Here is a 27,734-nt window from a genome sequence, read left to right on the forward strand (position 1 = left end):
GCCAGTCCAGTTGCCTCTTGAAAAAAAAAAAAACACCTTCGGGACTTTCTCCTAGTATGGCGTAGTTGTGCAAAAAGTGCCCTGTTCGGTATTAACCGCAACGACGTGGGATCTGGAGCTCTTAACGGGGATTAACAGAGCAATCACAGGCTCGCGGGCGCCACGTTGGAGAAGTGGCAAAGTCTCCGAACAGGGCGCCAAAATGGGCCTCGCGGCTCTTCGGGCCTCGCGCACGCGTGCGCGAAAGCGAGAGGAACACGAGAGAGAGCGAGACAGAGAGAGAGAGAGACGGGTGGTCCTCGCGGACGGAATTGACGTAAGGAAGCGGAAGTGGAGCTGGGCTCCTCGGGAGGATGTCTGGGGGGCTCTCTCGGGCTGGAGGGGCTCCGCGGGGCTTGACGAAGCGAGTCCTAGTGACCGGAGGCGCTGGCTTCATGTGAGTGGGGCAAAAGTTGGGGAGGTGGCGGCGCTGTTGTCCAAATTTCCAACCTTTTTTCCCGATTTCCAACGGTTTAAAAGGGTTTTCCGCTGTCCGAACAGCCTGGTCCTTGGGAAGCTGAGAAAAAAGTTGCCCTTTTAAAGGTGCTTTTGGAGCGGGAAGGACGACGGGGTTTATTTTAGTCAGCCTTAGAAGTGTCAATCCTAAAAAAAAATAAAAGATTGAAGACGAGGCGTGCAAAAACAAGATAAACGTGTAATTTGGGTGGAATATATATATGTGTGTGTGTGTGTGTGTATAGATACATAACATACATAACATACATACATACATACATACATACATACGTGTTCTTACAGAAAAAAAGAAAATTAAATATACCTTCCAAAAACCGCTTCTGGATTTGTGCTTGAGATGGGGGGGAAAAAAAAACACAAAACTTTGGTTTTGGGTTTTACCGATTAGTAGGCTTGCTGTTACAGAAAGGGCTGGTTTATACTATTATGTAAAAGTACAAAGTTTTGATGTTTGATGTTGTTATCTTATAAGGAAGTCTGAAATCAAGGCATGCCTTTTCTTTTTTCCTCTAATTTTCCTACACTTTTCCCTTCCCTTTTCCTCCCTCTAATTTTCCTCCTCATTTATTTTCTATTTGTGTATTTTATATTACTAACTAATAAAAAAAATTAAATGATAAAAATTAAAAAATTAAATACACACGTGCAATATTTATATCCAAAACCACTGTGTAAACAAAACTAGAATTGCTTCCCCTATATAAGGAAAAAGAAGGATAGTGTCTGCTTTTTGAATTCCTAAAGTGACGACACAGTAAGTTGCTTGTCAGTTCTGTCTTGAACTACGTGCAAGTAAGAAGAAGCTTCAGTTCTCCTTTTTTTTGCTCATCTATTTTTGGGCATATAAAAATAAAGCCAGTGGTAATAAGTCACCTCTTTTTTCCCAGATTTCTTTTTATCTGCTGTAACCAGATGCTTTTTTTAAAAAAGGTTTTTCTATTTGAATCATTAATATTCAAATTATGCATTTGAAATCCCGAAGGGAAGTTATTTACCTGCTAAGGGCTGATTCTATGCTCTCAAGTCTGTGTATTCTGCTTTTTTTTAAAAAAAAACAACACCCTATTTTCTATACTGCACACTTCCTCACAGTACTTGTAACTTTCTTTTGATTTAAACCCCTTCCTTACAATACACGTCTGAAGCACCATATTTGAGACTGAAAAATATTTGAAATCTCTATAATAGACTATGACCTTGCATATTTAAAGTTTTGCTAGTTATTTCCCACAGAATTAGCCTTGAAAATACAGGGTTTAAAGAATATGAAAATAAATTGTACCATTACAGGTGGTCCTCAACTTACAACAGTTCACTTAGTGACCGTTCAAAGTTACAACAGCACTGAAAAAAGTGACATATGGCCATTTTTCATGTTTATGACCATTGCAGCATCCCTGTGGTCATGTGTTTTACATCGACTGTTTGACAACTGCTTCATATTTATGACGGTTGCAGTGTCCCAGAGACCATCTTTTGCAACCTTCTGACAAGCAAAGTCAATGGGGAAACAAGGTTCACTTAACTGTGTTACTAATTCAACAGCTACAGTGATTCATTAACAAATGTGGCAAGAAAAGTTGTAAAATGGGACAAAACTCACTTAACAAATTTCTCACTTAGCAACACAAATTTTGGGCTCAATTGTGGTTGTAAGTTGAGGACTACCCATACTGTAGCATCCTATGACCATTTTTCAAAGTACTGAAAAAAATAGCCTCATTCATTGTACAGTATATTTCTTTAGTTTTTATTTTGAGGTAATTAAACATATTAGGCTTAAGAGAGAGAGAAGCAGAAAAGGATTTATAACTCCTGATCTTACTGTCAGAGCAAAAAAACCAGGAAAGCTGTTGATGTCCATGAACAAGATTTAAGAAAAAGAGCTGAAGTCTGACGTGGGTTCTTCACATCACCATCTGTGTTTTTTTCTTCCAAAATTGACAGTGCTTCCCATGTGATAATTTCCCTTGTGGAAAAGTATCCTAACTATGTGATCATTAATCTGGATAAGGTAAGACGGTTGGTTTAAATTAAAATCATTTTTAAGCAGTACCCTAAAAAGAGTTGTAGTGTCAGTCTGACAACATGGTGGGAGAGAAATCTAAGCTTATAAGTCAGGGCTGTCAAACTCGCCGGCTGGCTGCGTCATGTGCTAGCTATGCTCATGCCTGGTTTAGTGAAGGGGGAAAAATTGCAATATGCCACGCAATGCCAGCATTATGACGCGAGCTTGACATCCCTATTATAAGGCTATATAACCTAAAGGTTGGTGTAATAGCAACGAATTTACATACCCATATTTCTTTATGACTGAACATACCTGTAAATTCTGATTCATACATTCAAATAAAAAAAAAAATCTGCTTCTGAATAAAATTTTGTATTATTCAGTTTCTAAAAAGTTAGAAGGGTGCTAAAATTCACACCAAACCTGTTCGTCTTTCCTGTTCCAATTTTCCCAAGCACAGTGAGTACTAATGAATGAACAACAGATGTAATTTAACATTTAAGCTAACAAACTGAAAACGTTTAGGGGGAAACATAATAAAAGAGAGACAATAATTGCAAAAAAAAAAAAAAGATATAATAGTTGCAAAAGTGCAGCACACCCTTAAACACTAACACTTTTCAAAACTTCGGTCTTCTTGGTTGAAGCCATTTTTTATTGATTTGGAAGTATGCTTCAATTCATTGTATCTCTCTCCACCTTCAACATTTTAGCAGAAGCTTGACGATTGTGTGCCAAAATTGACTGATATTTAGAATTGTTCATAACTCTGACTAGACCTTGATTAAAGCCCCAGTAGCAGCTGAAGAAAAGCAGCCCAAAGTGTAATGCTGCCACCACTGTGCTTCACTGTGGGCAATGTGTAACTTTTGGTAATCTGCAATGTTGTTTTTCCACCAAATACACTTTTTGTAAGTATGTCCAAAAAGTTGAACCTTGGTCTAGATCAGACCGCAACACATTTTCCCATGTGTTTTGTCAGACTTGATTTAGGTTTTTGCAAAATGTAGCCAGGGTTAGATATTTGTAAGAAAAGGCTTCCATTTTGCCATCCTACCCCATAGCCCAGACATATGAAGAATACTGGAGATTGTCTGATGTAGTATGCAACCAGCACTTGTCAGAAATTCCTGCAGCTACTCTAGTGGACCAGTTTTGGTCTTGTTTTTTTTCATCAAATTTGGAGGGATATCCAGTTCCTGATAATGTCGCTATTGTGCCATGTTTTCTCCACTTCAACCAATCAGAGCTAGAAGGGACCTTGGAGGTCTTCTAGTCCAACCCCCCTGCTCAAGCTGGAGATCCTGTACCATTTCAGATGGGTGGTTGTCCAGTCTTTTCTTAAAAAAATCACCTGTGATGAAGCTTAAAAATGTCCAGTGAGGAACTTGTTGACTATCTTCAGTATGTTCTATGGTATGCATGTACAATGCATTGGGAATTTTTTTGTACTCTTCTCCCAGCTGATTGCTTTGTAAGCTTTTTGGAGCCATGGCTTTTGTGGTAAGAGGCAACTTGAGCAGATGTCAGAAAAATCCTACTTGCACACTTGAAGTATATGTTATCAAAATTATTTTAATTGAGGGCAGGTGTGCACTGACTACTATTTACTATCAGTTTGAATATGATTGTTTAATTCTGAACAGAGCCACACACCCTGTTATAAGAGGATGTGCACACTCATGCAACCACTTAATTGTACTTTTTATTATTTCTCACACACGCACCATTTTAGTCTGTTGTGCAGTTGAATTGTACAACTTCTATGTTACATTAAAGATGAAAAAAATCTGAAGTGATTTATCGTTATTGCATCTAAAAAACCTGGCATTTTAACAAGATTGTAGACTTTTTATATCCACTATATAACTTCACCCAGCAATTGTTATAATTGTGGTAGGATATCAGCATTCTTACCTGTGAAACCACAAAGCTTTTTTTTTTTAATGCTTCTGTAAAAGTTGGATTTCTCAGACAAAAACATTTTGTCTGAAAAAAAATCTTGCATTCAGCAACTTCTCATATAAAACACTTATTTTCTCTCACTTTGTCTCCTTTTCTGTTTTTGTTAAGCTGGACTACTGTGCAAGCTTAACAAATCTTAAGACAGTTTCTGAGAAAGAGAACTACAAATTTGTTCAGGTAAATTAAACTTTTTGCTTTCACTGGGTTTTTAAAATTAAATGACTATGGCATCAGTTCTAGCATGTTGGGTGGCTTGACAAGACACAGGTGACTCAAATTGGACTCCAAGAGTGATCATCAGTGGTTCCTGAATAGTGAAACAAGGTCTCAGGTAGACTGCCATATTCCCAGGCACACCATCTTCAGAAGATTTATTAATCACTTGAGTGAAAAGATGGAGAGATTGATTAATAAATTTGCAGATAACCAAGAATTGGATTAGAAAGTTAATATATTAGGACATATATATCATCTAAATGATTTGAGTAAATTTGAGAGTTGGGTTAAAAAATAAAATGAAAGTGAATGGGTAAAGACAAAATACTTCACCTAGAAATACAAGTCAAATGTATAGGATGGGGGATACTGGCTTGGTAATAGCACTTGGGGAATAGTAGCTGATTGCAAACTAAATTTGAGTCAGCAACATGATGTGGTAGCTGATATGGCAAACACAATTCAGGTTGTTTTTAACCAGAAGTATAATTTCCAATTCATGCAAGATAATAGTTCAGTTTTGCTATGGTCAGACTGCACTTTAAGTATAGTGGCCAGTTCTAGACATTGTATTTTAAGTATCTCCCCTCCCCCCAAACTGGAAACGTTTCAGAGAATTATTGATGATTATAATCAGTGATATGGAAATCAAGTCCTCTGATTAAAGGTCTGATTATATTTAGTTTTGACAGAAGTTTGGGGAGAAAAGAGAGAATAGAATGGTGCTAATCCTAATTTAGATTCCTGTACTAAGCAAGTTGGAATTGGTGTAAAATCTCTCCTTCCAGCTCTCTTGATTCTACTGTGCAATTGTTATAAGATGAAAACTGAGATGAAAGCCCACAATTTTCCATAAGATTATATACCAATTATATATCAAATGCTTACCACTGGAAAAAAAAATAACTTGCTGTTCCATGCTGATTTTATATTTTCTTTTTTCTTAATTAGGGAGACATCTGTGAACCCAATTTCATAAAAGAATTATTTGAGACAGAGAAAATTGATATAGTGTTACATTTTGCAGCTCAAACGCATGTAGGTGAGCATGACATATCCCTGTAATTGTCACCATCTTGCAGGATTGATAAAGCGTTCTTCAGTAGCTTCCAGGATTTGTAGAAGGGACAGAGCTAATGCTTCATGTAATAAGCCCACATATTATGATGTGGTTGGTGGTGGAAACTTAAATAGTTCAGTTTGCCAGTAGTTGAACCCTGTTGAAATATAGATTATATAGATTAAGTAGAGCAATTTTTAGACAGCCTGTTATGGTCATTAGAATTTTTATTTGGCGTAGACTTAAATCTAAGTGCAGCACAGCCTTATTTTTCATGCAATTTAGTTATGTTGCTGCTACATTTACTGGAATATTTGAAGAATACTACTTTTTAAAATAGGGTCCTCAGTTCTTATGCTCATAGAAAAGGAACTAAATATGTACCGATTCATAAAATGATTTTTTTTTTTAAAGGACCATGGCTGCATCTGGCACAGACGTTGCACTTTTAAAGCTTAATATGCACAATTCTGCATTAGATTCTGCCCTGCAATAATAATTTTAAATATACGTTTTCCCTGTTTGTCTGCTATTAAGTCTGACAATCTATTTTAGAATATCTAGTTATTCAAGCTAAAGTGCTATACGTTTGTTTAAACGATTTATTTATGGCTTTTTAATTTTTTAAAAAATCAAGGTTCTCCTGAACCATAAGCATAAAACGTGGTTTAAAATGTAATAATGCTACCATGCATAAGCTCCACTGATCTAGACTTCCAGCGTACTCTTATTATACGTGTCTGAGGCATTATCTAGGATTTCTTTGCCCAAAGTTGGGAGGCTTATGAATCTCTCTCTGTTCACAAAGAAAGAGGAATGCTCTCAGCTGTTTGCTTTATGCTTCTGTGGGCTGTCAGGTTGCAGCCTTAACATTTTTAGAAGCATTTTGTTATGTGATGTTTGGGGAATAAATAACATATTTTTCTATCAGAGCATTCTGTTAAGGATGGTAATTGTTTTCAGTTGTCAAAATGACACCCTCTTTATTCTTTTTGACTGAAAATGTAGGTCTTTCATTTTGGCACAAACTTGAGTTCAACTATGTTAATGTTTATGGAACGTACATTCTGCTTCGGGCTGCTCATAAGGCTAATGTGGAAAAGTTTGTATATGTCAGCACTGATGAAGTTTATGGAGGAAGTTGTGATAAGGTGAGCTGTTCTAGGTTGAAATTCTTCCTTTTTTTTTCCTGTGTGGTTCGGAGTGATTTTTCCGTTCCCAACTCTTATAAAGAAATTATATCAATATTTTAAATCCTTATGTTGTTTCCTATTAAAAAAAGGCATTGAAGAGGCCATTTGCATGTATACTTATAGAATGTTTCCTGATTGTAATTTGATGTACAAGTAAGCAGAACAAATTATGAGTACAGACAGTCCTGAGGTTACGACAGTAGTTGGGACCAGAATTTCCATCACTGTTGTGATGTTGTGACCATATCACTTAGCAATGGCAGTTCTGGCCACTGTAAAGAGTGGGATCAATAGGCAAGGATCTCACATGATTGTGACTTCCTGCTGGCATCTCAATTGACTTTGCTTGTGAGAAGCTGGCAAGGAACATCAGAAATCACAATCCTGTAACTGTGGTTCAGTATGGTGGTTAGAACTCTCAGGACTGGTCATAAGTACCATTTTTTTTCACCGCTGTAACTTTGCACGTTTGCGGAATGAATGGTCATAACCTGAGGACTACTTGTATATATTTTGCAACTGGATACTTAAAACTTGTTGCCGGTATTGGAGTTACTTGTACCAGTTAACTGGAGTCATGGGTAACTTACTGCTATCTGTGCTAAAATGTACTCCATGTAAACTTTTGCTGCAGGAATTTGATGAATCTTCACCCAAACAACCTACAAATCCTTATGCAACGTCTAAGGCAGCGGCTGAATGCTTTGTCCAATCTTACTGGGAAAGATACCAGGTGAGCATAAATTACATTGGGGGCGGGGGGGGGGTCATAAAAGTTTCTGTGAAACATTGTATGTGTCCAAAGGGATGTGAATGCATAACAAAAGCTAGTGATTTGTGCCATAGAGCTGGGCCACATTTATTAGGGGGAGGTTGGGATCCGCCTCAGCCTCACCCATATGCCAAGGTGAGGTTGTGGCTTTTGTTTAGCATGGAGAAAGCGCTGGGTATTTTAAACTGCATAAAAGTTTTTTTTTAAGTTTATACCATAGTTTCCTACCATTATTTGCCTCCCAATGGGGAGAGACCATGCCACTAATTTTTAACAACTTGTTTGGAAGCAGATTTAGAAATTAGGTGTAGCTTAGGGGCCCCGGGTTGCTCGCTTGTTTTTAGAAACCAGCTTGTTCCTTGGAGTTTCATCTTTAATGTTAGGTGTAGTGGATCAAGTTAGATCTTCCTGCTAAATGTGCCATTTTAATCGTTTTAAGGCCTTTCTGCCTTAGCAATGTATGTCTTTTTTGTTGTTCTGTCGGCAAAAAACAATGGCTGAAGTCAGGCATTACCTGAGTGCACCTGGACATCAGCCCTTAATATCAGTGCTAAATTTGGGTGATGAAATGTCTGCAAGACAACAGCCAAGCTCAGAGAGTATCAAGGACCCCTCATTTCAACCCTAAACCACAAATACACTGTCAGATCTGCCTCAAACGTGTACAAACAGTAGAAATGATCATTGGCTCCATTTGTTGAGAAAGGTATATTTTATTAGAAGTGAAGTACATTGCAGTAGTGCATAGCCAGAACTGAGATTCAGGCTCCAAAATCCCTAAGTTGAGCTTCTCCCTCCCTTAACTGCTTTGCATCACTGATCCCCCATGACCAATCAGGTTCAAACAAGTTTTCAGAACAATCACTTCAGGTGTAGTTTCATATGCAGCTGCATTCTTCTCCCAGCCAGGTGACCTTGAAGCAGCGTCTGGGGTAATACAGCAGTTACTACTTTCACTTTCCCCCAAGCATCCACCCTCCCCATGACAGATTGTCACCGTATGGTAGTGACACACAATCAAACATTAAGTGGCAGCTAACATATTCTCTTTTATTGATATCAGTTCTTAGCAGTAAATCTGAGAAGCGAAAAAAAACCTGTAAGGGAATTGTTGCTGTTCTGGCAATAGTAATTATGCCATCAGGAATGGGTTTAACTGGATATCACTCATGTTAGGTCATTAATAGCAGTTTTGACTGGGTTCATTTTAATACAGTTGTCATGTGTACGTTAAAGTTTCCAGTGGTTATCACACGGAGCAGCAACGTTTATGGACCTCATCAATTTCCAGAAAAAGTAAGTTAAATCAAGGTCTTTTTCTTAAGCTTTTATAGTTTACCATAGAAATATGTTTCTTTCCCATGTTCCCTGAAAAATTGACAAACTGTATACTGTTTTTAGGACAATTCATGATATGGTCAAGCTATAATAAATAGACTTGATCAGGTCAATCTTCTCATATACTCAGGGCATTTTTTTTTAATCTGTAAAATGTACCAAAAGCTGCACCTGCATCTGTTATCAGATTCCATAATTATCCAAAGGCTTGACCATTATATATCTGTGCTTAGAATAAAGTATTTGCCACTTTATGTCCAAACTGAAGTTTTGAGATTTCTGATGGGGATAGGTTGAACTATTTACCGAGCAAGATGGGTGTCCAATTAGTACAATTTTTAACTTCTAATTATTTTGGAGTGGGATGTGACCAAACTTGCTTGCTGGCCATCCTTGGGTTAGAAAGTGATTTTTGTGAATCTATCTCTGTCACTGATAATTGCTTACAGGAGAATTGGTCTTAGTGTCTCCAATAGCCCAATTAAATAACAATTTTGTGTGTAGCCTGTATTTTAAGGTTTTAATTTACAGAATGAACAGCATGAATGTTGAACAACTCAAGTTTCTAGTATGTGAAAATGGGCTTTGCTGCTTTAAGAATTCCAGATGGATAAGGAGCGCTCTGTTATGGGTTAATGCTGCGCATGCATCCCCTTTACTCTCTCCAGCAGCACCACTATGCAGATATGTGCCTGTTACTTGCCACCGCTTTCCCTTTTAATCAGCTGCTTTAAGAGTTGAAACTAGGCTTGAGGTTCTTCTCATTCCGCCTCATGCACACAAAGCACTTCCTGATACCAGCTGCATAACTCAGTGCAATTTTTTGAAGGAAGGTAGGGATTTTTATGTTTATTGATAGGCTTGCCCCAGCTAGGAAAGAAAGATCTTCGACTCCATATATCCATGAAGTGATAAGTTCTTTTACTAAGGAGTAGCGGTTGCAGCAAAAACAAGGCAAGATCTAAGGTTCCTGTATTTTCCCTTTTTCCCTGGCCTTTTCCCCTTGATTGGTTCATCTTCGACCAATGATGTGCCATATAGGTGTTTTGGGAACCACTCAGATGTTTTGTGCCACTTGGTGCAATTCGCATTGTTTCCCAAGCTTCAGGACCTTGAAGGTCGGAACAAGCTGGTTCTTATACCTCTGGTCTCCATCAAATCTGTCTCTCACACACACCCTTTTAGGTCAACTCTACCTTTTACATGCCAATTGCCTACTTTCTTTTTGCCTCTCCGTCCATTGATTGATGGCAGGATGCCAGCGAGGCGCCAAGCTGAAGATGGCAGACCTGAAGCTAGCATTAATGAGAACTTACTTGCAGCAATGAAGCTACATTGTTTTCTGTTTTAAAGTAGTATGAATTTTAATAATTGTTCATTTTGTCTTTTATATTTCCTAGGTTATTCCTAAGTTCATTTCTCTCTTACAGCAGAATAGAAAATGGTATGTATTAATATGTATGTATGTGTTCATTTAAAAACAACTGTGTAAGAAAATAAGCCATGTCGCACCCTGAAAATTGAACATATAGCTAAAAATCAGATATGCCTATAAAATTGGTTCCTTTCTTATTGCCAAAGAAGTTTGTAATATTAAGAAAAGGGAACAGAGCTTTGAGTTTGGTGTGTATTTAATTTTTATTTTAATACATATAATTATGTTTCCATATATGAAATTCTTAATTTATATAGTGGGGAATTGTTTAGTACTGTTAAATATGCAACATGAACAAATGGGGAATGGGTACTCAAAGCCTGGATCTATTTTAGTGTGTGTATTGCTTTTGATCAAATGAGAAGCTGTATTTGGGTGTTTAATATCTTTCCACCAGCAGAGGTCATAGAATTTATGCTAGATCATGTTTATTGTTTTGTGCTTTTCACTAATCTAAAATCTTGGTTGAGGAAGCTGTATGCTTCTATGTATTAATCTCTTTTTCCCCTCCCACGGTCCCCAGCAATCTGCAGTTTAGGAATGTCATGTTTTATGTGTCATCTAGAATTTTACTGTTAATAAAAATTGTAGATTATTATTTGCTTTGAACTTGGCCTTTCTTTTTTGCATACTTTACCTAGCAAAGACTATTACTTTGAATAATAAAATGAAAGATTTAGAGATTTCTTCTGTCTTTTAGTGAGTGTTACTCTTTGAAAACTTGACTAGACCATTCTGCTATTAGCGAGGACCTTGCTTTTAATAATCCATATTAAAAATGATCTATTCTTGTGTTTTCCTTTAGTTGCATTCATGGTTCAGGACTTCAGAAAAGAAATTTTCTTTATGCTAGTGATGTAGCAGAAGCATTCCTTACTGTTCTGAAGAAAGGGCAGCCAGGTGAAATCTACAACATTGGGACCAGTTTTGCTGTGTCTATTACCCAGCTTGCGAAGGAATTAATCCATCTTGTGAGTAAACTAAATTTGAAAATAGGTGAACTAAGCAACAGCAGTAAAATGGGCCAGAGCTGACTTGAGCATTTCACTAGGGCAGATCTTGGTTTTATTTTAAACGTTTGACATTGTAAATCTCTTTTTGCTTCAGTTTTTTTTTTAATGTTTTAAATGTAATTAAAAAGCAGTCATGTGACAAACCACAAGATTAGATCAATATTGTGACACCTGACACTGGGGATATAAGAGAAACTACCTCTGGTAGGTAGTTGTGTCATTCACATTCCTTCCTGTGAGTATAGATCTTTACTCAAATAGTAATAATTTAAGAAGATCCTGAAACTTTCCCCTCAGGGAGAAGATGGCTTGTCTGTTATAACGACTGGTCCACTGAAATTATGCAATGAACAGAGGGGAAAGGAAATCCTGCAGGAAGGAAGCTAAAATTTTCAGGATTTTAACTCCGCAACATTATCATTTTTATTGTTCTAAAATAAAGTAAGATAACAAAATATAAAAGGAAAACAGTGGGGAGGAAGAGGGATGGAAGTGAGGAAGGATGAAGAAAAATGAAAAGAAGCATTAACTTCCAACGATCTCTGTTGCAGCAAAATAAGGCATTAACATCAAATCACAACTTTTTGTTTTTTTCATAGTAATATAAACTATCAGTTTCTATAAAGATCTTATCAGTCTAATTGGTAAAACCAAAAATCATAAGTTTCTAGGATTTTAACTCCAAACCTGTAGTCCAACAAAGACTTTCCCCAAGGCACCCCGTGCTCCTTACCCAGGATTCCAATCTGTCCAGGATGGTTTAAGGTCTCCTGCTTTGGATGGGGTTGGACTAGAAGACCTCCAAAGTCCCTTCCAGTCTTATGATTCTATCTGGGCATCTTGCTTAAGGACAGTTTTACTCATCGACCCAGATTCTGGTACCAATTTTGGCAATTTTGGTTCAAGGGCTACCTCTAGTCATCTCTTTTCTACTAGTTGCAACTTTTGAGGTCAAGTAACCTCCGTGAGCAGTGGTGGGATTCCAAACTGCGCGCTACCGGTTCTGGGCACTTTACGGGTGCCCGTGTGCTTCCTGCAGGCGCGCGCAGCCCTCTAAGATCGCCATCACACAGCACTCAAAGATCGCCTCAGCTGTTTTTAGTTCAGATGAGGCGTGGCAATCTGTTCTGCCGCATGAATCAGCTGAGCTAAAAATCAATGGGATAAAGGACGTGTGCGCCTAACACGCGCTTTAAGCATGCACGCAAGACTCAAAGATCGCCCTCGGCGAGTTGAGTTGTTTTTTTTTAGCTCACCTGAGGTGCGGCAATCCGCCCTGCCGCATCAATCAGCTGAGTAAAAATCAATGGAATAAAGGACGGGGAAGACCACAGGCGGGTGGGTGGGGCCAGCTGGTTCTCTGAACTGTTCAATATTTCTGCTACCGGTACGCCAGAACCAGTCTGAACTGGCTGAATACCACCTCTGATTATGAGACTGCCCACAACATAGTTCCACAATAGAAAAATGGGATTATAGCTACCCATTCATGTCTTCCCATTAGATACTCTTTATTTTTTTGCTTGTGTAATTCTATAATATTTAAGTTAGAATATTATGATTGGAAGAATTCTAGTATTAGTCCTGATTGAAGCGCATTAATAACAAATCCATGTACAGTAAAAGCTGTTCCAATTATTCATTGAACTATCTATTCAAAGAAGGTTAATTAAATCAAGATTATCAGATATTTCGTTGGTAATATGCACCTTTTCTTCATTGTCAGATTAAAAATACTAGTTCAGAAGCTGAAGTAGAACATTGGATGGATTATGTTAAAGACAGGTAAGACTGAGTAGGCTTCATGAAATCATTTGTTAGGATTGCTTTCTTTTTTTTTATAATCTTCTTAAACATTTACTATTTGTCACAGAATTAGACACATAACTCTGTTGTCAATTCTGAGAAAATGAGAATACATGGAAACTCGAAGTTGTCTGGCTCATTCCTTTGTGGGATGGGTTGTTGCATTGAGAAGACAGCATGGAGCTTTAGTGCATTACTTTTCCTTTCCCAGAGCAGAAAAAGTACAAGGCCTGTAGGCAACTTGGCACATAATCCCCAGCTTTTTGTTAGTCTTCCAATGAGAAGGCATTTCTGCATAATACAGAACTGGTTCCTGGCCACCTATTCAGTTCTAAGATTGAGAGAAAAGCTGTAGTTGGAAACGCTCTTCATCTCACGGATGAGACTCTAAAGGCTTGTAATGACACTAATTTTCACCAGTCGCAGGTTTTAGATTTTAAAAACTGGGAAAGATTCAATCTCTGAAGGGAGAAGCTTTAAATACACTTCTTTGTGTAGAATAGGGAAGTATGTTTACTTTACAATTCTCTTTTTAACACTTCTATTTCATAATTTGTTTTTTTGTCATTAGCACATTGTCTTACAATAAGGTCTAGGTCTCTCCCCCATTTCTGTTTATTGGTTCTGGTCTCAGTTTTTGTTAATTACCTGTCCCATCTCCTTTTAAAAGATTAGCAAAATTACCACCTGCACAGGGATTCTTGAAAAGGAGCAATTTGCAATCAACAGAAATTAAGCATTGTGTATTGATTCTAAAGAATAGTGATACTTAGAAATGTTTATGACTCATCTTAATTAAACAGTAAGAGGCATTGGGTGCAGTTGGAAGATGAAGAATTAAAAAGTATCAAATCAATTTCAAATGAAAGGGATAATCTGTAAGAATTAGACTACATAACAGCGTGGAAACTTCAAAAAGATGGGGAATTATTAGTGTACATGTGTGGTTGTTAGCAGATACTGGCTGCTGATTTGGAGATAATTGCCTCTACAGATTCCAGTGCCATTTTCAACTTTCAGCAGGATACAGAAATTCAAAAAATATCTCACATTAGCTCAGAATTATTTGGTGTTTTTTCTTCGTTTTTAGCATCCCTTTAGCCAAAAAAGCAGACACACTTTAAGAATAATATAGCCAGATTGACTTAGTTGAGACATTTGAGTTGTATAGTTGAGGCATTTCTGATTTTAAGCAATGTTTTGATTTTCTAGAAGAGGCTGGCCCTTAAAGAGTTGGAGTTCAATAAATCAGATTTATCCAATAAACTGATTGGACAATAGTTGCTTGAAGCAATGTAATTAAAATATTGCAACACAGCTGAGCTTCTTGTAAAACTATGTATAGTTTCTGAAACATCTTTTTTTTCCTGTTACGGAAATTACAGCATAACTGAAATGCCTCTCTGCTGATAAGTAGTGGGAGTTAGCATATGAACTTAAGAGTATGAGTATATATCTGATGTGGATAATGTGGAGTCATCTCTGTTAAATTACTGAAACTGACTGACATCTTAAGAATTAGTTCAACCAAGAATATTCTGAGCATTCCATGAGCTCGTTAGAGATGACAAACTTCAAACATGCTTTTCGGGATTTCTTACATTTCTTGTATTTTCTGCAAAATGTTCTGAAATATAATAGCAAAGATCGGGTTTACCTATTAAAATCCGATTGATTTAAATCCAGCTTAGTATGATTAAGAGCCATGGTGGCACTGTGATTAGAATGCAGTATTGCAGGCTAATTCTGCTGACTGCCAAGCAGCATCTCAGCACCTACCGATGGCACATTGTCACCCCTCGCACTTCTTAGCTGGGACTCCTACTTCTTCCCACTTAATGGCCAGCATGGTCCTGGGGTTACGATGGCTTTACAAGAGCCCTGGCATTCACTATTGCATGCAAACTCTGCCCACAGCCAGGAGTTCAATCCTGGCCGGCTCAAGGTTGACTCCACCTTCCATCCTTCTGAGGTTGGTAAGATGGTTTAGGACCCAGATTGTTGGGGTTGATATGCTGACTCTGTAAACCACTTAGAGTGACCTGTAAAAGCACTGTGAGGTGGTATATAAATCAAAGTGCTATTGCAACTAAATTATGTGTACCTTTTTGTTGTAGTTTATACATGTGTATTACGTATACAATTTATATTTGAATTTACATTTTTAATTTACATATTCTGTCTGTTTGATAAAAATGGAATAGGTTGTGCAAAGTAAAATCGAAGTATATATGATCCAAATCTATTAAAATAAATAGACATTGTCTTTCCACCCCCCAGTAACAATAATCTAGAATGTAAAATTAAGTTGCCTATATAGTATTGCTTATTCATTTTAAGGCTGTCTTTAGAGGAGGCAAGAATTAGTTTGATACTATGATTACGGCAGGCTAGAAACTGGGAGACTAACTTTCATCCAGTTGCTCCCTTCCAACTCTAGGAAGAAGGCTTTAGCAAAACCATTTCTGAAAAAGTTGCCAAGACAAATGCAAGGACTTGTCAAGGCATCCACCATGAGTCAGCACTGACCTGAAATCACAAATTTCCTTTATTTTAAAAATTAAATGGTAACATCTCACATGGGTCATTTCTGCAGAATTGTTTTCACCAGTGTGGCACTTATCCTGTGGCTGTAGCTACTCCATTTGATATTTTGAATTATTTCAGTTGTATGAATGATTAATGTGGGATAACATTTGCCTTTGTTCTACTTACATGTACATATTTTAATAGAACAGGAAAGGAATCTTTTTTCAACTTTAGGGCTGAGCCAAAGGAAGATGGCTTTCTGGTGATAACTGACACAAATGCTGCTGGAAATGAAATGTTTCTATTGAAAAACTCTTTTCTTTTTTTAAAGACCTACAAATGACATGGGATACCCAATGAATTCTGGAAAAATGTATAGCTTGGGCTGGAAACCCAAGGTCTCCTGGAAGGAAGGAATCAAGAAAACAAGTATGTTATATATACAGTGAAACAGGAGGGAGGCACAAGGGAAATGAACAGCCATCATAAGCTAATTTGGAAAATAAAATCCACTTAATTCACACGCCAATTTGTCACAGAATTAGACAGCTAAAGCTACAATTTCTATAGCGGGGAACTTAATTAAACTTGCTTTTGAGTTTTATGAGGTTAATTTTATCAGCTTGAAATCTGAACACAAATGATCTGTTTCAGAGCAGCTATTGTGTTTGGCAAAATGACTACTAAATCCTGGGTTTTAGTTGTCCAGTTGCCATGTCTTCTTAGACTCTCGGAGAGAGCTCAATGCTTAGTTACTGTATAAGAGCAGCAGAAAGTAGCTAATTCTTATCTACCATATTTTTTTGCACTATAAGATGCTCCAGACCATAAGATGCACCTAGCTTTTGGGGAGGAAAAGAAGAACAAAATAATAATCTAGCACAAGTAGCTGATAGGCGGTTAGATCGGTCTCCCAGAATACTGCTGATCCGCTGTTCCAAGCTGTGGGGATCGCCGCCACCGCCACCACTGCCCATTGCCGTTGCTACCTATTGCCACCTCCACGCACCTCATTTTCGGCCTCCATGTGCCCCATTGGCCCATTCTAGGCGGGGATTGCCACCGCCTGGAACGGGCTGAAAATGAGGCACATGGAGGCTAAAAATGGAGCACACAGAGGTGGCGATAGAGGGTGATGGGCAGCAGCGATTCCAGCAGCCTGGAACAGCTGATCAGCAGTATTCTGGGAGGCAGTTGCTTGTGCTGAAGCTGACTTGCTAAGAGGCAGAGGCTAACAGGTGGGGGGCAGTGGGTGGGTGGGGCTTCGGCAGCATTCGCTCTATAAGACACATAGACATTTCCAGCCACTTTTTTTGGGAGTGGGGGAGTGCATCTTACAGCGCAAAAAATACGGTATATACTTTACATGTAGCATTTTTGTTTCAACAGAATACATTTTATCTTATTGCTTGCATGGTTCCATGTGTTCAGCTTCATCATTTATATGATGCATTTCTTGGGGGGGGGGGTAGGGAATTGCAGCTCTCGGGTTTCGGTTCCATATAAAAAATACAGGTAGTCCTTGACTTATGACCGCAATTGATCCCAACTTTTCTTTGTTAAGTGAGACATTCGTTAAGTGAGCTTTGCCCCCATTTTATGACCTTTCTTGCCACAGTTGTTAAGTGAATCACTGTGGTTATAAGTTAGTAACCCAGCTGTTAAGTGAATCTGGCTTCCCCCATGGTTTTTGCTTGTCAGAAAGCTGCAGAAGGGATCACATGACCCCAGGGACTCTGCAACCATCATAAATATGAATCAGTTGTCAAGCTTCTGAATTCTGATCACATGATCATGGGGATACTGTAAAGGTCATAAGTCATATTTTTCAGTGCCACTGTAACTTTGAACGGTCACTAAACAAACTGTTGTAAGTCGAGGTCTGCCTGTATACTTATTCTGTCCCGAGAACATCAGTGGATGGGATTCAAAAACTCCTTTGTGTGAGTGAGAGGCTTTTTTTTTTTAAAAAAGAGTCCCTCTGCTACTTTGCAAACTTCCACAGGCCTTGCGCTTCATTGTGGAAGATCCTCCCACAAATATATACCGTACTAGAGGGTTGGCATGTCTGCCCCTCCCCTTTTTGGGGGGAATATTCTGGTTCTCTAGAAAAACAACACAGGATTTTCTGTACTTTAAACACAGGAAACATTTGTGGATTGGAATCCACATTTGAATGTGTGAGGCATTACGTAGATAAGAGTAATTTGATTTGATTTGAATGGAAAATAGCTTATTATATAAATCAGCCCAGCCCCATTCATCCACAAGAGATATCATTAGACAACTAATTGTACGCAAAGATAGAAATCCTTGAGGTTTTCAACTTCCACGGCTAGTCAATGCAGGCCAGGGCTGTCAAACTGGTGGCCCGCGGGCCGGATGTGTCATGCACAGGCCACACCCACCTCAGCTCCGCAAAGGCAAAAAATATCGTGATGACGTCACAATTTGGCCTGTGGAGTGTTTGGGATTGAAAGGAAGAAACAAAGCTACTGAATAGGTAGGGTATGGATAATGTGAGCCACACGCATAGCAACTGTGAGAATTCCTGAAAACAGTTCTGTCATTTCCTGGGATAGTGGGCTGCTTCTGTGGCTACCAGGCACAGCCATTGCTAATATAGCCATTGCTAATATAGCCATGATTGTCAGCCAATTGCTAATATAGCCATGATTTTATAGCATAATATTTTTCCATCATTAGATGAGAAATTTCAATCAAATTGAAAATTGTTGGAAAGTTGCTAGTATGCAGAGAGCCCCTATAAGCTGTTACTGATGGTGAAAGGGTATAAGGTTATAAATAGATTGTTAGTGACTAATTTCATTTAATTTCTTAAATTAAAACTGGCATGACTTTACCTTACAAGAGTGTTTATGGTGTAAATTATTTGTTTTGTTTTTAATCCTAGTTGAATGGTATCAAGAGAACTTCCACAATTGGAAAAATCCAGAAAAGGCTTTGGAACCATTTCCTGTTGCTGGAGAATCTGTATGAATTTGTTTGCCTCAGAGCTGAAAGGGACGGAAAGAAGAAATCATACTACCTCAACATGTTAAGAAAAAAAAATGGAGTGGTTGAAGATGAAGGTGTATTGTATTCAAGAAACAAGAAGTATCAGCAGAATAATAGAATCAAATTTTTGAATTCCCAATGGGGAATTTGGGGCCAGATTAATTTTACAAACACTCCAGTACTGAAGCTTTAAAATGACATTTCAGGACAGTAACGTTTATCCCTTTAAAATTGCACTTTAAAGTTGCTCTTTTGTATTGTTACAATATTGTATTATCAGTATTATTAAAATTTAGTCAATGTTTTATACTTAAGGGGTAGGCATTTTCTTCATCATGTTTACCAGAGGACTTTAGTAATTATTCATTTTTAAAGTACTTCTCTGTGCTGATACCTGATGATTCCAGAGCTGAATTGAAAAGATAGGAATTTTTCTACTTGCTCAACAGAAATTGATTTATGGACAATGAAGTTATATTTTAACAGAATAAAAATATATTTCAATTATATTTTATATTTATTTTATAAAAAATACTCTGTGTGAAATAAATTACTAGATTCTTTTAAGGGCGATGAGTGTTTTAAGATTCAAATAAAACAGGGGTGTCAAACTGGCGGCCCCTGGACCAAATGCATCATGTGCAGGCCACACCCATCCCAATTCTGTGAATGGGAAAAGCGTGAAATGTCACATGATAGCAACATGACGTGGCGAGTTTGACACCCGTGATATAAAAAGCATACTTATGGTTCTTCTGAGCTAAAAGTATATGTGGAGTCACCTCACCTTGGTTCAAATGCATTCATTGGCTTCCTGGTTTCCAGCTTCCAGTCATCCACAAGTTCAAAATAAACATGTAAGAATAGTGTCGGCCCAATCTATGGCAGCATGTAAATTGTATTTTCACTAAAGAATGCTGAAATAATGCATGCATAATGGAAACCTCTTCAGATTTATCTGAAAAATATTTTGGAATGTGATTAAAAAGGATCATTATTCTTTTAGTTTTAAAGAATAATGATCCTTTTTAATCACGTTGCAAAGTATGTATGGTTTGACAGTTCGTGCAATACTTAGGTAAGAAATCTGAATTAATTTGGTAATTCAGACTTGGTAATTCAGGACCGTTTCTAGATACTTTCTAAAAATAAACTAAATGCTCATTAAAACTTATGTGAGGCACATATCGCAGAGAAATAGAGCCATTTGTTAGGATAAAAGTTATATGTAGTAACATTTTACTCCACGGGAATCAAATACTGGTCAGCATGAAGAGGAAAAAAAAAATTAAAGCAGTGGTCCTGTTTATACTAATTACTAAAAATAATAAGATACAAACAAAAAATATATCTCATCATTAAGCATTGAAATCATCCAAGTGTCTGCTTAAAAACATTTAAAAGGTTTCCTGAAAACAGGAGGTCTGGGACATTTTTTTCCATGATGTAAAAGCATGTTCCCTTCAATTTGATGAAGGCAAGATCTTTAGCAAGCCGCCTCTAGTTGACCTAATCAGAAGGACAGAGTCTGTGGATGAGAAAATGCCACACACTCCCTTGAGAACTGATAACCGTATAATTGGTTGCACCAACTGAATGTACTACAGCAATAACACCATTTCCAGAATTGCTTGAAAAGCATACACTATTTTCTTCATAAGCATGTTAATGGTCAAAACAAAATTGTGATTGCAATTTGGAAACGGTTCAAAACTAACCCTCTTACAGAAAAAAACTTTAAAATTCTATCTGCTCTTAGAGTTGTACTTAATAGATCTATTGTAGATTTTCTGCTGTGTGGATTGTCTCCTCTCAGAGTTGGGAACTCTATATATGTGATTTTATTTATTTAGGTAAGTTATATGACAGCCAGTTTTGCAATAGTGGTTTCCAAGAATTAAAATAGCTGCAAGAAGTAACCTGTGATGTCTGAGGTAAAAACTGTAGCTCCCTAAACTCTTGGCCTGAATGCCAAATGGACTCTCTTCTATCATCCCCAGCCAATAGCATCAATGATAGGTATACCAGTTCAGAATGTCATCCGAGTTTTCATAATTACTGCTAAATTCAAGCTTGGGAACAATTTTATGGAGAAAAAAACATAGCCAAGCTGAAATGGAAAATGATTAATGGAAGAGGTTGATATGCTGATTTTTGACTTGGGTTTCGATGTATCTGACTTATGCTGGTATTTGCCTGAATAACTTGATAGCTGAAATTGCTCAAAGAATGATAACTTTGCTGGTTTGGTGTGTGTATGTTTGTCTTTAAAAAACACCACAGGGTTGTGTATGAAATCCAATGGAACTGAATCCAGCATCCCATAATCAAATGAATTATGGGGAAAAGCTTTAAAAATAAACAATGTAATGTTGAACTATGTACCAAAACTCTGGAAATTTTATCAGGAATTATATTCTATGTAATATTCCAGATGTCAAGAAATGGTTTTTGGAACTGTGTTTGTTTTTAAAAAGGAAATATTTTCTTCCAATTGAAGGATGCAGTTATACATGTATTATTAGTGAAATCAAGTAAGCAGAGATTGTCATATCACACAATAATATTTTTTGCAGCTATTGCAGTAGTGTATTCTTTAGTTAACCAGGCAACTAATTATAAATGAGATTTTCATCCTAATTTGTATTTTTAGTTGGCTTCTTTTAAAAAAACTTGGCTGGGAATTCTGGGAGTTGTAGTCTGCTCAGTTTAAAGTTGCTGAGGTTGAGAAACTACTCTAGGCAATTTTGACAATTGCTGGCTGTAAAAAAAATGACAATGAAAGTAATGTACTATATGTAGCCTTTACCAGATCGTTGGGGTAGCTGTTATATCATTTTTTCCAAACCTGTGTGGATTTTAGTCCAATATATTTTCACGTCGAACATGTCCACCACATATGGTAATATGAACCAGGTATCTGATGACATTTCCAGCATTTATCGGATTTATTCTTAAACATTCTTGCAAGTCTCGTCAGGGTAGGTGCCACCAGTAAAACTTCTTACACAAATTTTCTTTATATGCAGGTTGACATTGTCATTTTATAATTTTGAGACCACAATTTTTGCCATTTATCCAAATCAATCCCATATCCAAAATTTTACCCCCAAGCAATCGTTTCTTTAACTTGCTCCTCCTCCAATTTAAATTCTAATAGATATCCATAAAGTTTTTTAACTACCTTTTCATCAGTACCCATCCAAATTTTATTTAAGTCAGTCAACTTATCGTAGATCGTTGGGTTATCTATCCTGGAGTCCGAGGTGCTCTGAGAGGCCGACGGTTGAAAGGTGATGATGATCGACCCGGGCACGAACTTCTCGCTTTTTACCCAAGAGATTCTTGCTTAGGAACGCGGCAGAGACGGAGCAAGAATGGGGCGGAGAGGCGCCCTCTGGACGTGGGCAGAGGTAATGCAGCCCCATTTCACGCGCCAGAGATTAAGATGGAGAAGTAGGTTCTTTTGCTCAAAAGAGGGACCTTTTCCATCGCTCTTACATGCTTCTGCGGTTCCATTCCAACCTGCAGGGATGTTTTAATTCAAGACTTCCTAGAGATCCTCAGTCATTCTAGGTCATAGTTTTGTCCCAAGGGTGCTTTTTCAAGAGGCAGCTGGACTTTCTGGTTTTTTGTGTTTTTTTTGGAAGGCTTGGAAGAGAAGCGAAACGTCTTCAAAGAAAAAGCAGGAAGTCCAGTTGAGGAGGCACCTTTGGGATTCTTCGTGGTACAATTCGCGTGGCCGTGCTTATAGTTCTGTCCAATTATGCCATTTGTTTCTACTCGCCAAACGAAGGCAACAGGGGCTAAAGCTGTGAGATTTGCATCATGAATCCGAGTAGCTTCTAGTGGAAAGAACGTTTTCAGATAGCCGGTGCTTTTAGTAAGCGTTAGAAAACCAGCCTCGTAAAAAAAGCAAAATAAAAGCCCTTGAGTGATTTGCACCTGTTGGCATGCAAATTAGTAGTAGTAGCAGAAGCAGCTAATTAAGGAGAACTGCACGCTGGACCAAAAGAAAAAAAAAATCCAACTGTATATACTACTAGATCTTTCTGTTATTTGAAATATAACTAACGCAAAGATCCAATAAAATCAGCAGGAAAGAATTGATCAAGTTTTTTCTACTTCATCTGGAAAAGAAGTTGATCAACCGCCGAAATAGCTCAGTTGGGAGAGCGTTAGACTGAAGATCTAAAGGTCCCTGGTTCGATCCCGGGTTTCGGCAATCTCTTTTCTGTTCTTTTTTTTTTTTACTTTGTTCAACAAGAATGTTTCTTCCCAATCTCGACCCGGTTGCAGAACAGCCTCGTGTAATCCCGTGTATCGGAGGAATACACGTGAAGGAATTATTGCTGCTCTTTTCCACAAGGTTTTCGATGCATAATGGGAAGAAGGAAAAAGACGCTGCGGGTGGAGAGAGGGGGGGAAATGGGAGGGGGGGAGAGAGAGAAGGAAGAAGGAAAGAAAGAAAGGAAGAAAGAAAGAAGCAAGCTGCCTTTTAAAATACTTAGCTGGACCCGCAGCCTAACTTGATTTCTGGAATTGCAGCAGGAGAAAATACAGGATATTAGTTCATTTTTCGCCTTTCTCATGACCTCCTGTTCATGTGAAGTCTTGCATTGGAGACTTGGTGTTTGGTTCAAAAGTGGGACTTGCTTCCATAGTTGGCTAAACTCTCGGGTGCCCCCAGTTTGGCCTGGAGCTGAGAAGAGCTTGATCCCTGAATTTGAGATATAGACACTTTTACAACCCCAAATCTGAGGGCTTCTTTGTCTACCCGAAAATAGAAATCACCAACCAATTCAGGCAAAGCAGAAAAGCATTTATTGGAAGGGTGTCGTGTGTGTGTGTGTGTGTGGGGGGGGCACTTCCAACAAAACCAGTATATTGAATAAAATAACACTGATTAATTTTAAAAATGTAGGGAAATGTAATAAATATGTTGCTGTAGTTATATGATACAAGGAGCATTGAAGGGTTAACCTACACGGATTAGTATGGGGCCCCTATGCTCTTGGGAGCCCCCCAGTGGTGGGATTCAAAAGTTCCCACCACTGGTTCTGTGGGCGTGGCTTGGTGGGCGTGGCTGCAGGGGTGGGATTGCTGAGAGGTTAAAAAGGGCCTAGGAGTAGGGCGGATGGGTGGGCCCAACTGCAGAGCATCGGAGAGACTTAGAGCAAACCGGTTTTCTGCCAGCTGATCTTCGGCGCTACCAGTATGCCAGAACTGGGCTGAACCGGTAGAATACCATCACTGATCAGGCCCATGCTATTAACTGGAAGAATAGCGGATTCTACTTTGGGAGGGATTGTCCAGATAATTTACTAGAATTTTGTTCAGGCAAAAATTTTGGATGGGAATATTTGTCCTAAACTGTTATTGCCTCAAGCAGTGAATCAGATTCTTCAGCTTTCTCATAGCATCAACATTTTGAGATTTGAGTTATACCAAGTGGCCACAGGAGATGTGTGACCTCTCCCATCGTGCCTGAAAAATTCATTTTGAACTAGCATATGCTGAGAACATGCCATGTGATTTGGCAGCATGAAATTCCACGTACAAATATTTCTGGAAAGCTGCATCAGGGACTATGGATCCCATCATTAAGCATCATAAGGTTCCAATATAAACACTGATTTTCTGTAACATGAAAAGCTTCTTTAAAATAATAATAAAAACATCAAAAAGATCCAAGCAACCTTAATTTTGAGTAGAGAAGTAGATGTACAGAGTTTTTCTTCCGCAGATTGACTCTCTAGGGCTGAGGATTCTGAAACATGATCCTGGAATTCAGCCTTAATTTAGCTTGTCCTCCCCTCAGGTACTTTGGAGAACAGCTTCTTTGGGGCAGCCCCTGAGATATTGAAACACTGCTATCATATCTCCCCATGTCCTTCTTTTCATTAAACTAGACATACCCAATTCCAGCAACTGTTCTTTATATGTTTTAGCCTCCAGTCATCTAATCATCTTTGCTGCTCTTCTCTGCACCCTTTCTAGAGTCTCAACATCTTTTTTTACCTTGTAGAGACCAAAACTATGCAGTATTTCAAGTGTGGCCTTACCCCAAGGCATTATAAAGTGGTATTAACACTTCACATGTTCAGGTGTGTTCAGGTTATTGTTGTGAGGCAAATAGGAGGAAGGTATGTTCTCTGCCTTGAATTATTTGTAAAAATAATAAAAGTGGGATAAACAAATAAAAATCAACAAAACTGAATTTGAATTATTGCTGAATAGCATCGGGAAAAATTTGTCTGATATACTCCAGTCTTTACCCTAGCAGGATGAAGTGATCCCAAGAAGCTTAACACCACAACAGTAGTTTAGCAACCATTTCTGCAGCGTACAGCTTGTTTGAGACCCGCATTTATTGGGAGTGGTGCTGTGGTAAATCAATGAATGTTGAGGCAGATAGAAAGATACTTTGAAAACCACTGAAAATGGGAGTTGTTTTTTTTGCAGAAGTGTGTCTCAACCTTGACAATTATTAGATGTGTGGACTTCAACTTCCAGAATTCTAGAGGGTGAGGAGAACTTGGGAAATTTGGCTCTAAGAGTGCCTCTGTGAGGTTTAAACCTAAGTGAAGGTTAGAAGCATTTATTTAGTGCCAGAAAAAGTATAGACATGTTTTAAAACTAAAGAAACCAGGTGATGACCCATTGTAACCTAATTAACATAAAAAATTGATCCAATTCTTTGTTTAAACGTTAATAATAGGGCCTATACTGGTCTCTATCTTTCTCACACACTCCATTGAATCACATTATTTTTATAGTTGGCCATGCTTTCTCTTTCTTCTCCCCCCGCCAAATAAGAATAAAAATAGGAAAGAATAAGAAAGTTATATGAACTGGGCTGTAAAATTCAACATAGGCTGCTCTCAAGCCAGATACATCTCTGAATAACTCACTGAATTTTAAATAATTTTTGAAGTACATTAGAAACTCTGTCATTACTGAAGCCATTGAGGAATCCAGTAAGAAAATATCTCTGAAACGATGACAAGGCAGGACTTTAGCCAGACTGCAAGACTGCTATATGTGTATATGTGTACGTGTGTCTGTCTAGCTACCTTTCAAACTTTACTGAAAAGTTTAAACACAATACAGACTAATGCAAAGTAAAATAGAGTGAAAAGGGGGCAAAAAAAGAGAAAAACAAAAAGAAAAAGTCCCCTAAAAGTATAGTAGCAGATACAGTAAATAAGAAAGAGAAAAAGGTATAATTCCAATCTTCTTTACAGCAGTTATAAATACAATCATAAATTGGCCCCCATCTCTAAAGTTACACCTTGACTTTCTTTCTAATCATCAAACCATAAATAATATCGGGGTTTTTTTCTTCGTATGCAAAAAGTCCATAAGCGGTTTCCAATTGCTGCCATTTTGATTATTTTGACTGTCCCTACAGATGCTATGAAATATTTTTTTGTCTATTTCACATTAGATGTAATCAGGAAGACACTCTCTTATTAGTTCTCTTTAAACCACAGAAGAGTGAAAGAAAATATTTAAAATTTCTTGTATCTGGATGCTCTTGAGTGATAAGTACAATTTGCTAGCCTCTTAATGAAGACCTCTGTCTTTGTTGGGACATGATTAAACGTGAAATAGTCTTGGTGTTTTAGCTAGAAAACAGATGGCATAAAACATCATTTGAATATACTCTGACTTCATCAAGTTTATGACTGTCTACCTTTTAAGTATACATATGGCGGTTATAAAACAGTAGGACTCTCAGGGTGATCTTGCAGAGGCATTACAATTATCATTACTGATCTTTTTTTAAATATTTTTTTTTATTTTTATATTTTTTTAGAAAATATCTCCTTTGGTGAACAATGTGGTTCCAGGTTTTTACATTTCAGTACAAACATGACCATAGTTACATATCCATCTTTCATATTCAATTTCATATCATATTATTACTTATTCTGTTTTCCTTTAAATATTCTCAAATATTCTTATATTCATTACACTTATTTTATCCAATTCCAATTCATATCATAACTTATTTCATTTTTCAATAGATATTCTCGTATCTTGTTTTACGGTATTATCTAAGATTCTTGTTTCATTTCTTTTAATTATTGATCTTATTCATTTATTTCTCAGCTGCTTTTTCTCTTAGGGTTGTCCAGCATGGTTTACAATAAAAAATAATATCAAATTAATTCATCATAATAAAACTAAGAGTATTTTAAAACAGAAAATGCATAGCAATTGTTTTTGAAAACTACCAAGAATCAAACTGACAGGCAATCTAAGAGTTAGGGTCTGATGTACTTTTCATCCTCATATGCTTAAGTTCTGAGATATATTTCCCTTTAATATGAACAAGTGGAACATGGAGGCCAGAAAAGGGTTTCCTAACTGGGGCGGAAGTTGGTTGTACAAAACCACCAGCGAAGGCCTTCCCCATCCAATCTTTATGTAGGCTTGGAAGCAACTGGCTGAAGTGGGGGGGTCTTTCAAACATCTGAATTCAAAGTCTTCTGCCATGTGATAGCTTGTGATCCATTAAAGGGTTCAGAATGATTTACAATATTCAAACTACAGATGTTGTGAAAGTCTAGATTTTTCAACCCGTGACAAAGGTCTCAAGGAAACTCACCCCACAGCAGGAAGTCTGAGACTGCAGTCTCACAAATCACTGAGCAGAAGAAAGGATGAAGCTGTGGAAATCAAAAGATGTTTTGTCTCTGTCATCCAGCGCTTCTCCTCCAGCAATCCATGGGTTTCTTTTTGCTCATAATGTCATGTGGTAATCATAAGGGCTTTCAAGGGGCTAATCCTTCTAATTAGGGTGTACGGACCCCCACCTATAAAACTTCAATTTATGGCCTCTTGGCAAACAAC

At 37.8% G+C, this 27,734-nt stretch overlaps 1 protein-coding gene and 1 non-coding gene across 4 annotated transcripts; both read left to right on the forward strand.

Annotated features, from left to right (window-relative positions):
* The first annotated feature begins 301 nt into the window (after positions 1–301).
* Positions 302–19,439, forward strand: TGDS (TDP-glucose 4,6-dehydratase). 3 transcript variants are annotated; one of them, XM_026708290.2, is made up of 12 exons: positions 302–436; positions 2,464–2,530; positions 4,601–4,669; positions 5,660–5,750; positions 6,777–6,919; positions 7,596–7,694; positions 8,970–9,029; positions 10,472–10,515; positions 11,312–11,477; positions 13,246–13,304; positions 16,186–16,283; positions 18,769–19,439. In XM_026708290.2, the coding sequence occupies exons 1-12, from the start codon at positions 354–356 to the stop codon at positions 18,852–18,854; spliced, it is 1,065 nt and encodes a 354-aa protein (XP_026564075.2). In that variant the 5' UTR covers positions 302–353; the 3' UTR covers positions 18,855–19,439. The 3 variants fall into 3 exon arrangements, with proteins under 3 accessions (XP_026564075.2, XP_087794114.1, XP_087794115.1); XM_087937988.1 differs by lacking the exon at positions 8,970–9,029 and having other exon boundaries at positions 311–436; XM_087937989.1 differs by lacking the exon at positions 8,970–9,029 and having other exon boundaries at positions 311–436; positions 10,502–10,515.
* Positions 19,440–23,024: 3,585 nt separating this feature from the next.
* On the forward strand, positions 23,025–23,097 carry TRNAF-GAA (transfer RNA phenylalanine (anticodon GAA)). Its single transcript has one exon. It is a non-coding gene; the product is annotated as a tRNA-Phe (tRNA).
* The last annotated feature ends 4,637 nt before the right edge of the window (positions 23,098–27,734 follow it).

The sequence above is a fragment of the Pseudonaja textilis genome, chromosome 8, assembly GCF_049901715.1.
Source record: "Pseudonaja textilis isolate UNSWEBS1 chromosome 8, rPseTex1.2, whole genome shotgun sequence".
In the NCBI taxonomy this organism is placed as follows: Eukaryota; Metazoa; Chordata; class Lepidosauria; order Squamata; family Elapidae; genus Pseudonaja; species Pseudonaja textilis.